The following is a 12,525-nucleotide window of genomic DNA, read 5'->3' on the forward strand; positions in this document are numbered from 1 at the left end:
GCGCGCGTTGATCCATTCATGGCGACTTGGAGAGAGACCGAGTTGCAGCCGGAAGTCAATTTCAATCAAATCACGGAGAGCGAGGTACTGGCCGGTCCGCCGCCTGGTCGCTGTCTCGCCGCACGCCGTGAACCATTGAACCCGCCGCGCCGCCCAAGTAGGCCGGCCGGGCAGCCGTTGGCTAGCTAACTGCGGGGAACGGACGCCGCCGGCCGGCGCAGGCCTTGCTCAGCGCGGGTCCGCCGACCGCAACGCGCGTGTTAGATAAATAGGTATGTTTGGGTATACTTTAATTTCGAAATTACACATACAACTTATTAATAATTTTCATAACTATGATAAGTGAAACAAAACATGTGCATATGCTTAAAGTTAACATGAATTTAATCAAAAATAGAAATATCAGACTATACCTCAAGGTGGGTCCAGTGCCAGAGGCACCGGATGCATTGTTACCGGCTGGAGCAGACATGCTAGACAGACTGGTCTGCCTGAAGTAGTCGAACGAATTTGGTGCAGTGCATATTACGAGTTGTTGAAGTAGTCGATCAAAACACCGAGTGGTCGTACTTGTTGAGAAAGTAGTGACACAGTTGTTGAAGTAGTCGCACAACTTCAGAAAGTAGTCGATCGAGACATTGTGTGGTTGTACTTGTTGAGGAAGTAGTCGTACTTGTTGGGAAGTAGTCGCTCAGAGCTTTAGGAAGTAGTCGTATGAAGACGTACGGGCGACGATATAGACGGATGGAGTTGGTGCGCAGGGACGGATGGTGAACAGTACGCCGATGAAGACGTCACGGTTCTGGGCGAGCAGTCGCGGATGAAGACGTCACGGTTCTGGGCGAGCAGTCGCGTAAGGACTCTTCCCAAAAACTTGATTGCCGCGCTATCCCTTGCAGGACCTTCAGCGGGCAATGGCTCCGGAGGCACCTGCTCCCACCGGAGATGTGCGCGCAACACCGGCGATGGGAATGTAGGAAAGCAGCAAAGGGAGGAAGAGAGGTGTATTTGCGTGCGCAGGAAGAGAAAAAGACACTTGGTGATATACTTGAAAGTCTGGGGATAAAATGATGCAATTTTTATCATCATCAATGCCGTCAAACGAAGTAATAGCGATTAACTTGTGCATAATCAAGAATGAATCACGAGTATAATAGCCATTACTTGGTTCAAAATATCCATCCTGCACCACAGCACTTCACGGCTAAAGTTCTTTTCGACTTTTATTACACAATAACTTTCTAGCATTTAATGGTGGGTTTTAAATTTTTAATTACAAATATTAGGCAAAAGCTCACGTATTCCGACAGCGCGTGCCGGTGCGGCACCCTGGCGAGAGAACCACCTGGCTATCCTTCCGATCAAGCATCTTGACCGTTCACATGCTGGCGCGCCTGCGGACGCGCGGGTCTTAAGCCCGCGCTGCGCCGCGAGGTCTAAGCAGCGCGCGGCCGGGGCACGCCGTGGAGAGATCGAGCGAGCCTCCGCCCGGCGTGCGCCGTGGACGCAACCAACAGGGACAGCAGCTCGACAAGCAAACCCCGCGCGTCGCTGACGTCCTCCTCAGGTCGTGGATAGATTTGCAGGCACAAACTAAACGAGGTTAAGCACTTGATGGCTGTGGACGCCCTGATGGCTCAGGCTGATCATCCTGCAGAGCGTCCACACCGATCAGGAACGCCGCTCACTGCTACAGAAAATTAAACTAACACCGCTCCATAATGCAGCAAGGACTTTTGGGATGCTTCCTAAAGGTCATTTCCAAATTAAATTAAATTAATGGCCGGCGGGGACACGCGCGCCAATTTCAGTTTAAATTTTTCCATCCACTGATTCCTTCCTAGCTAGCTCGTGCGATGGGTACGTTAGTTTAAATTCTGCAGCTCATTTCCAAAACCGGATCTATCTATGCACTCGACGTATAAGATAGGAGCGGTTACGTAGGTTGGAAGGACAGAATCAAGGAGCTAGCAGCGGAGGCGAAGCTACACCCACCGCCGGTAGATCTCTTTACCTCAATTTTCCATAGCATAGCATACATGAAAACGAAGCTGCACTTCTTGTGCATCATTACCTTTCTTGCTCTAACGGGATTCTTGCGCGTCACTGTCAGCCCGATGTCGATGACACCACTGCAAAAAAAAAAAGGATCGAAGATTCAGGATTGCCAGGTCATCTGCCTCATCCTGAAACAAGGCGACGACGCCACTCCTATACCTCAAAAGCATACACGCTGTAATACAAGCATATATACGAACAAATCAAACGGCTGCTCCCATCCAAAGTGCAAAGACTCTTTAGGTTTTGTAGTATGCTTTCTTGTGCTGCCTACCTAGGTTGTCACCTTGTTTTCAGCTTTCAAGAATAAGTTGTCGATCGTCGGCTTTTTTCTAATCACATAGGGGCATTCTATTGGGTTGTAGATTCTCCCCCCCCCCCCCTCCCTGAGTGATGCAGGACTCCTTGTCCTTGGTACTTGTTTAATCTGCAGTAGATAGCATGGTTTCATGATAAGAGCTAACTGATGACCTGCTTTCTCTTTGGATTTTCTAGTGCGCACTAGATTGATGGTTAGTTTAACTGTCGGTGGTGGGGCCTATGATGCTTCCATCCTATCCATCACCCTGTGTTTTTAATGTCAACTATACTGCTGGAATGGTTCTAGAAGCCAAACGAGAGAGAGATCTTTGAGCTTCTGAGATACAATACATGTCCCCAGTTGAGTCATGATCACTTTTAAGACAAGACCGGAGACCTTCCGGCCCAGCTTGCTTTACTGAGAGTATAAGAACATACCGGGGATGCCAGTTTTACGGTCAATGGAGTTTCATGAAACTCGCACCAGTTTTAAACCAGTTTTAAGCTCACAAGCTTAGACGGACTCGACACTCTTAACACCTCCCAACACTCTTAACACCTGCCTCTCTAAACCCCGGACAAAAGAAGACACCAAGCTAAGCAGATGAGCAGCACCTGCCGCTCCCTTTCTTTTCGCTCTCAGTTGCTGGCATCAATTCGCCAGGATGACAGCCGATGCTTCATTTGTTGCACCACCTCGGACACCTGAAGCCGTTGTTCTCCCTGAGTCATGATCACGTTTGAGATCTCATTTCTTCTGGATTATAACACAAGACTGATAGACCCTGTTAAGGTATACAATAGTACAAGGGGCACCGTTTAGGGCCATTCCAACGCCTCATGGTTGGCCATGTACTAATTGAGGACTGATCAGAAAACAAACTAAACGAGATGCTCCCACACAAAGTGCCAAGAATCCTGCTGCGCTGGCGGGTATACCAGATATTGCCTACCTGAGATGCTGCGTCGTTTTCGTAGTGGATCCACTTCCACTGTGTTTTCGGTGGGTTTTTTATAAGATAATATGATGGACTTTCTTCAACACGGATTTTGTTGTATTTTCACGTACTCATTGTATCCGAGTCCATTTAGGTTACGACATAATGTTGTTGTTTGGTTCTCATTATATACGTCTCAAGTTCACTTGTCGAGGATACATGTTGGATCGAATCAAAATTTCTGGTGGAAACGTGATATGCTTTAGAAATAGGTGAAAATTCTGTTCCTAGGCGTTGCGCGTGGCGGCCCTGGTGCGTGGAGCGTCTCTCGGCTACATACTAAGCAGAAATGGTTCTAGAACTAGAAAGCAGGACAAGGCATGGTGAGGCTTCCGGAGAAGGTGGTGATAACAGTAAGGTGAGATGTCACCGGATGGGACGATGGGTCGTCATGCATCACGAAGAAGAACGCCATGCATCCGAGGACGGAAGCTGGATCGGGGACGCATGCATGTGTTGGTGGTCGCTTTGTTTCAGCTTTACAGGTCACCACCTATATCCTAGCTCGCTCCTTTTCGGAGTGTTGATTGCTTTACACCTCGATCAGCGTCCGCCTGGAGAGCTCGGACTTGCTGGTTTTCTTCCTCCGTTTTCCTCGTCAAGAGGCGTCGGCGTCGCACGCATCTGTCGTCTCCCTCACCACCATTCAGGAGGATTTGTTCGATCAGCAAAAGGACAGATGATCATAGGATGCATGATGCGCTGCCTCCGCTTTCCGGCCGTGTCGATCGAGATGCTGGCCTCGATCCGCTTCTAGAAGCAACGGGGTTACTAGCTAGCAGGCAGGTGTGGGAGGAGGAACTTTCTGCCAGCTAGGACGTCGACGGCGGAGCGTGATGAAATGTATGGTTCTAGAATGGGGACTGCAGGTTGCATGAAGATGGAACGAACTGAACCCGCGTCTGGTCAGCCGTGGCGGATATGTCTGCACGTGCCCCGCGTGTTTCCGCCACCGCTGTCGGGACGTACCTCGCGGCAACTAGGCTTGTTAATACGATGATGATGGAGGAGCAGAGGATGACCCTGCGCCCGCTGGTTTCGTTTCGTGTGCCCGAGACAAAAAAAAAGGCACCCTGCTCGATCTCTGCTGCTCCAGGAAGTGAGCAGCGGGACAAGGCAAGGCGGAGAGTTCCGCGCGCGGCGCCGCAGGACCCGAAAGCAGGGAGGATCGGATCGGTGTGCTGCTGCCTAACCCAGCAACCCGTGTCCCAAAAGCAGCAGCCACGGACCGACGGCCCACCGATCCGTCCACGCGCCCGCTGTCCTCCTGCAGGCTTCTAGAAGCTCTCCGCCGGCCGGGCTCTAGGCACACGCACACGGCCAAGCCCTCGACCGGCCAGCAGCAGGCCGGCCCCACGTACGTGGCGTCGTCATGCCCTTGGCGTGCGGGAGGAGGGAGTGCGCCCAGAACCAGTGAACCGCTGGCCGCGCGGCACCCACCCGCACGCCCGCCCAACGCCGCCCCAAGCAGCAGCTGCGTACCGTCGCTGCGGCTTTGTCCTGACGGCGCAACGAACTGGCAACAGGAAGCCTGAAGGGAGGCACCGAATCTATTCCACGAGCAGTCAGCAGCAACGAGCAAGACGAACGGAATACTCTTATCGCCTGCGGCCGGAGATCGAGGAGAACGCTTCTGCAAGCGCACCGGCACGGCACCGATCCCATGTGGTGTGGGCATGCATGCCCTTGGCGTGCGCGTGCGGGAGTGGGGCCGGAACTGGTGAGGGAACCTCTGCGCCCAACTCTGCTCCAAGCAGCAGCAGCAGCAACCAGCAAGTGGGATGACTGATGAGGCCGGCCGCCGGAGAGCGGAGCACGGATTGCGCTGCTTGCTTCGGATCCACCCCTGGCCCTCACCGGCTGCCCGCGACGGGTCGGCGCGCGCGCGCACCCCACCCATGTGCCCGCCCGGGCCTCCCCCCCGCGCCGATGCGACGGATAGGATAGCGACGGCAGGCGACCGGGAAAAAGCGCCTGTCCTCGGAGCTTGGCGCGATCGCCGGGCGGGTGGCCACCGTGCCGCCGTGGGGCGCCAACGCCGATGACGACGTGGCGGACCACCGCGCCGGCCGCTGACGCCGACGCCTCTCCCTCCGGCCTCGCTAGCTCACTGGCCCAGCCACCCCACCCCACATGCGCTCCTCGTCGTCCTCGATCCTTATCCTCATCCTGCTGTGCTGGAGATGAAATCTCTCACTGCTAGGACGGACAGGCGGTCCAGAGCGAGATGAGAGACGCAGCGAGTGGATAACGCTCGCCGTGCCACGACCACCGGATGGATGGGTAGTACCGCGTGCTCGTCCGCGTCGGCACCGGCCCGTCACGGGGCTCCCCTCCCTGTCGCGGTGCTTCGCTGGCTCACTCGGGCTCAGCGGAACGCCCGCGGCGGATGGGATGGGGATGGCATGGCCTGGCGTGGCCCCGTTTTTCCACGGGAAAAGCCGGCGGCGGCGCCCTCCCTCTTGTCCCCGAGCCCGTCCAAATCCAGGAGCGCGCGGCCAGCCAGCGGCAACATGGAAACATGGGGATCGGGTCGGGGAGAAAAACGCGCGCCTGCCTGCCTGCCTGCCGTCCCAGTCAGCCGAACAAACGAGCTAGAGCTACCTAGGTAGTAGCGATAAGGATTCACTGCCGCTGCTGTCACCGTCGGCACGGAACACCGGCGGCGACAGCGACGCTCGCGAGGGAACCCCCCATCCGTGGGGGAAAAGCACAAACCAGCGCGACTCGCTCGGGTCGCGGTCGGCCGGCGCGGTCTGGGCCGTCGGATCAACGGAGCGAGCTCTCATCCGCCACCAATGGCGCCGGAGTGACCTGGCGCCGCGGCGCAAGCGGTGACTCGGCCCCGTGGACTTGGGGACCGGCCGACCACTCTGCCGCCTTGGTCTCCCTCCCTCCCTCCCTCTCTCTCTCTCTTCAGGATATAACCGGATAAGGTTCACTCGCTGCTGACGCTGACGGAGACGATGGATCGATCGAGCAGGCAGGCAGCCATCCGCGCGCTGCCTTGCCTATTGCCTTGCCTTGGGGACCAATCAATCAAACCAGCAACAGCAGAGCATTAGTATTAGCTTGTACTACCACCACTTGCCAACCGCGCGCGTGATGTAGGGATCGGGAGCATCCATGCATGATCCATGGCTCGCCGGGCGGGACGGATCCGTGTTCGTGCCGCCGGGATCCGACCGAGGCGGGGGCGTCAGGAAAGAAGAAGAAACACCACGGCGGCCTGCGGATTCCGTTCCGCTGGCGCGCGCGCGGGCAGGGTCAACTCTCAAGTGCTGCCGTGCTCCGCGGGCGACCTGAATGAAACCCCGGCCTACTTGCGCCACAAGCCTGCCGGCCGCCGGCTTTGCCCATGGGTTCCGTTTCTTCTTCAACCTTCTCACGCGGAAACGGGTCTAATAAGCCTCTAATGATACTTATTTTGCACTATAAATGGTAGTATTATTCTGTATAAATTTGCTCAAAGTTGAAATTGTCGACTCCTTGAAAAAGCTAGAGTTGCGTTCTTTTGTAGACGGCGGGAGTAATATCTTAAGTGCTGTATCGATCACTCATCACTGTCTGCTGTGTGCTTGTGTTATCGTCCCATTCGCATCCAGAGAGACGGTGTCAGCATGGCCGGCTGTGCGCAGCCGGATGAGATTCAGACCTCACCGCATATTTGTGCACAGGTCAGCGTCGCCTTTGCATATATTGCGCACCTCGCGTTGATCCACTTCCTCTGGATGACCACACCTCTTCTCCATTTCTTTGATACCAAATTAAACACAATGTGCATCAGTCACAAACTCGTTCTTCCATACACACATACAGAAGATCAGGCATCCTGGTTCATCATCAGCTCCATCATCTTAACAAGGACGCAAGCATCTCTTCCCATTTCTCTGATACCAAATTAAAGACGCAGATTTTCTTTTGCATCTTTCCGATCCCCAAGCCAAGATGCAAGCTTTCCCACGACGATGAGCGGCTAGAAACCGCGCGGCAGCCGGCAGGTCAGCCGGCGACACACAGGCGGCGTGATGCATGCGGTGACAGTTGAGAGAGCATCCGCCGCCGGGGCGAATTCGTGCTGCCGAGGTGCCCCATCAAGAAACACAAACGCGGCCCCCGTGGATTTTCACGGTCAGCTCCCTTGCTTCGCGGGCGACGGCAAATCACGTCTTCCTTCCGGCTTACCTCAAGGCTGCATCTTGGACCGGTTCCAGTTTCTAACGGCGTTGCCTGATGGCATCAACAGTGTTCATACGCCAGAAGCCACATCTCGGAAACGGAAAACGAAAATGTCCCTTTTAAAGTGAGGCAATCCTGTCCAGAGAGACTCCGTCGTGGCCCGGACTGTGCAGCCGGATGAGATGACGGCAAGGCAAAGAGAGAGAAAAAAAAGGTCCTCCTTTCGCCGGCGCCAAAAGGTCACTTGCTGTTACGCAGGACGACACAGCGTCGCTCTCACCGTTTTCTTTTAACCCGCAGCTCGCGTTCCCAGCTGCTCATCGCAAGGCAAGATCAGTTTTACTTTTACATCTCCCCAGGCCCACCGCCACCACCTTCACCTTGTTGTGCTCATCTGCACGCTGTGCACGAATCACAGATCACTCTTCTGGACACATGCCAAGAGTGGTTTCAGTCCACTACATCCAGTCCCATCATCTTTCACTTTTAGGATGCAATGCAGGCTCCTTTTCTTTGCATTTCTTTTGAGACCAGAGAAAGATGCAAACTTTTTCTTTCGCAGCCAGCAGCATAGACAGCATCAGAAACCGGCAGAAAACACAGCAGGTTTTGCCGAGCTGTATTCATCTATCGCTGTTACTTTTAATAATATGTAGGCGCGCCATCAGCATGCGATTTTTATATCGGCCTAGCTGTGCCGTTCGGTCCAATCGCCGCGCGCCACGTCGCGCCGCCACGGCTCTATATAACCGCCTCTCCCCCCCCGAGTGTGAGGCGCATCGCATACCATTTTCCCCTCCCCCTTCCAGAGGAGAGAGAGAGAGAGAGAGAGAAGGAAAGATAAGCTCAGCTCGCAAGCAAGAAAGAGAAGATGCGGAGCCCACGAGGAGGCGGCGTGCGCGCCCAGGAGCACGTCGATCTGATCCCGGGCATCCCCGACGACGTCGCCGTCGACTGCCTGGCGCGCGTGCCCCACGCGTCCCACCGAGCGCTGCGCCGGGTCTGCCGCGGCTGGCGGAGCGCCGCCGCCGCGCCGGCCTTCGCCTCGGCGCGCGCCGCCGCGGGCGCCACGGAGGACCTCGTCTACCTGCTGCAGTTCGGGAACCCGTCCGCCGCCGACGACGGGGGGCCCAAGGACGACGGCGACGGCGACGCGCCGGCCAGCACCCCCGCCTACGGCGTCGCGGTCTACAACGTGACGACGGGCGAGTGGCGCCGGGAGCGCGGCGCGCCGCCCGTGGTGCCCGTGTTCGCGCAGTGCGCCGCTGTGGGGACCCGCGTGGCGGTGCTCGGGGGCTGGGACCCGCGCACCTTCGAGCCCGTCGCCGACGTCCACGTCCTCGACGCCGCCACCGGCGAGTGGCGCCGCGGCGCGCCCATGCGCACCGCGCGGTCCTTCTTCGCGTGCGCCGAGGCCGGCGGCAAGATCTACGTCGCCGGCGGCCACGACAAGCACAAGAACGCGCTCAAGACGGCCGAGGCCTACGACGCCGGGGCCGACGCCTGGGACCCGCTCCCGGACATGTCGGAGGAGCGGGACGAGTGCGACGGCATGGCCACCGTGGCGGGCGACCGCTTCCTCGCCGTCAGCGGGTACCGCACGGCGCGGCAGGGCGGGTTCGAGCGCGACGCCGAGTGGTTCGACCCCGCCGCGCGGGCGTGGCGGAGGCTGGAGCGCGTCCGGGCGCCGCCTTCCGCGGCGCACGTCGTCGTCCGGGGCCGCGTCTGGTGCATCGAGGGCAACGCCGTGATGGAGTGGATCAGCCCCCGCCGCGGGTGGCGCGAGGTCGGGCCATACCCGCCCGGGCTCAAGGCCGGCACGGCGCGCGCCGTCTGCGTCGGCGGCGGCGAGAAGGTGGTCGTCACGGGGGCCCTCGACGTGGAGGGCGGAGGCGGACGGCACGCGCTCTGGGTGTTCGATGTCAAGACCAAGAGCTGGACCGTGGTGCGTCCGCCGCCGGAGTTCGCCGGCTTCGTCTTCTCCGTCGCGTCCGTCCGCATCTGAAGATCTGGATCTCGGCCCCCAGCCACGATCCGCCCCCATCGACCAAGAAAAGGAACAAAAGAAATCAAGGCTACTACTACTAGTACGTGTGTTTCCGTGCACCGTGTCCGCCATTGCTGGATCTGAGATCTGCGCGTCCGCCATGGATCTACGCATCTGCTTGGATACTAGTATGCCCGTGCCATACATCGGAGGAGTTGAAGGAAGGAAGGAGAGCCCCCGATCGACGCCAGATCCACGGATCGAGCCGTGGGTGTAAAAAATCCAAAAAAGATCCGTCCTTTGTTGCTGGTGGTGAGTGTTCCCGATGAGATGAGATGAGATGAGAGACGAGTGTGGTGTTTTTGTCCCGAGGTGAAGGACGCAGACTATTTTCTTGCTGTTCTTGTCCTACAGCCATGCGTTGCTAGCCGAGTAATAACAGCCACTACTGTAGATACTACTACTGCTATTGTAAGATCCAAGCTCGGCTCTTGTGATCCAGATCTGATTCATGGCCGCGGCCGATGAGCAAGCGATCTGCTTCATAAGCAGATCTCATCCCAGTTCTTCCATTTCCGTCGCCGGCGGCTCGCAGGCGTTGAACTTGAACTAAAAAAGCCGCCGTTGAACAGGATGCGGTTTTGCCGGGAGGGCATCTCGATTCCCATCGGATATTGTTTCTCTCTTTTTTCTGACTAACCAGCGGGCGACCTCGATCGCGATCCGGCTGGCGTCCGTCGGCATCAATCAGTGAAGCAGAGTTGACACCGCCGCGCGATTCAGATTTTTTTAGTCGGGAGGAAGAGGAGGGGGAAGTGATCAAGTGAAGCTTCGCCTTCGCCAAGAGCCAGGCCAGCCGCCGTCCGTCCATCCATCCACCTGTATCGTATCATCACCACCGTTATCCTCGCACGTCGCCGTCCGCCATTACAAATTCCTCCTTCCCAGGTCCTAAAAGAAGGGGAAGGAAAGGCCGAGAAGCCAAGCAAGGCATCCGTCCCATCCCATCCGCAGAGATAAGGCCGCCACCCGCCATCGGTTTTGGCGTCCGAGCTGGGGCCCGCCGCTTGATTGACGCCGACAGGCAGCGAGGCAGGGCTGGCTGGCCGGACCGCCGGACTCGACCGCCGCCTGTCTTCTTCTCCGCGCCACCGTCCACAGATCTGGCGGTACGTTCCGACGACGGTTGGGAGCTGGCGCCGCGCCGTGCCGTGCTGACGTGCCGGAACGCGAGCGGGCGGGCGAAAGCTACGGGTAACGGACGGGCGGACGGAGGCTCGGTTCGGCCGGCCAGCGGATCCCGGAGCTGATCGGTCGGTGGCGGGCTGTCTGGTCGGCGGAGGACCACTGCCTGTTGAACCCATCCACTGTTCCCGTTCCGGGCCAGATTCTCGCGAGAAGATGAGAACACGAGCTAGCTTTCGGGGCCGATTCGCAGCGCGGTTCGTGTTGTGCAAAAGGATCTCGTTCGTTAGCCTCCAAATCGGCCAAGATCTTGCTGGTGCCTCGCTCGAGATCATGAGTAGCAGTGGCAGTGGGGGTGCGTCCTGGCAGGCGGGACGGGGAAGGTCGAGGACGAGGAGGATAAGGACGCCAGGCCGGCCGCCATCGATCCATGGTCCATGCGGTGCGGTCCACTCCACACCCGCGGTGGCGTCCGCAGCTCGCGAACCGGCCGGTGGAAGACGACGAGAGGGGGTGAGGTGGGCCGTGCGCGGCGCGGTGTCTGTAGCGCCCGGGCCAGGGCCACCGCTGGTGCCGGCGCTCTGAGCCGGTGACGCGGCTGCGAGCCTGCCTGCCTTGTTTTTGCTTCTGCGAAAGCTCCGGCGAATGAACTTCTCCTGTAGCAGCAGCAGCTAGTGGGTGTGGCCTCACTCTCAACGGCTCCACTTGTCAGTGAACAGTATGCTCGTTCGTATTTTTTAAAGATGGAAAGTGTTTTTCCCCCTACTGCAGGGCACTAGTAAATGTATTTTTATATGGAAAATGCTTTTTTGGTCATAGACAATTTTTTTTATTTGAGAGGAAGTTTTTTTGGATGGACGATGGTTCATGCGTTTGGAGGGACCCAGCGGCGTGCGTGAGAGACTGAGGGGCCGGCAGGCCCAGGCTGAAGCACCGTGCTGCATTTGGCCCAGGCCCACGTAAACGCATGGGGATGAGACGTGAAGTTGGCAGGGGGGGAAGAAAAGCGAAACAAGAAACATGTGCGAAACGAGTTCCTTTTTTTAACAGAAATCTTCAGACGTTAATTACTTGGTACAGTTTGCCGCGTCAGATCAATGGCCACCGGTTCACCGTGATCACATGCAGACACGTCGGCACCACCTATTGGGTGTACATATACCACACACAGAATCCATTACCGGCCCAGAGCAAGTGCTGGGCTGCATAGTGGAGAAAAATTTCTAGTTGGGCTGGGCTGCTTATACTACAGTAGCCAGGAATCAGCCCAACGCCTATGCTAAATGAGATTATTGTCAATTAGCTAGCTAATCATTTCCAAACAGAGCCTAAACAGAAATGAAACATTGGGCGTCAATGGACCTAAAACAAATTAAGGGGTGTCGTTGTTGACATCTCTCCTGGACCAGCAACAAACTGGGCCGAGGAAATAGCCAAAAAAAAAACCTGGCCCACTACACACCACGCTGCAAAGCATCCTGGCAGTTCGTTCAAATCTAGGTGAATCAAGACCAATATTTAGCGGGTGATGCTTAGACATTCCGAAATATAAATAGCATGGACCAACTTTTGGCCTCGCTTAAAGTATTGTGATCTACATTAGCGAAATGCATAAAAAAAATCATAAGAGGTGGATTATATAGTTGAGGGGTTATATAGACAAAAATTAATAGTTTGGGGTGAATTAGATTTTAAACTTGCTATCGTCACATCATTGTCCACGTGTAATACCACTTAGGTGAAAAACCATCTCTAAAACCACCTAGGGGCTAGGGGTTATTTAGACCGTTTTGGATAGTTCGGGATGTAGAATATCCG

The 12,525-nt window shown here is 56.5% G+C and overlaps 1 protein-coding gene across 1 annotated transcript; it reads left to right on the forward strand.

Moving 5' to 3' along the window:
- The first annotated feature begins 8,303 nt into the window (after window positions 1-8,303).
- LOC112902378 (F-box/kelch-repeat protein At2g44130-like) lies at window positions 8,304-10,167 on the forward strand. The gene has a single exon (XM_025971434.1). It carries the CDS (start codon window positions 8,407-8,409, stop codon window positions 9,538-9,540), a length of 1,134 nt encoding a protein of 377 aa, XP_025827219.1. The 5' UTR covers window positions 8,304-8,406; the 3' UTR covers window positions 9,541-10,167.
- The last annotated feature ends 2,358 nt before the right edge of the window (window positions 10,168-12,525 follow it).

The sequence above is a fragment of the Panicum hallii genome, chromosome 8 (assembly GCF_002211085.1).
Source record: "Panicum hallii strain FIL2 chromosome 8, PHallii_v3.1, whole genome shotgun sequence".
Classification (NCBI taxonomy): Eukaryota; Viridiplantae; Streptophyta; class Magnoliopsida; order Poales; family Poaceae; genus Panicum; species Panicum hallii.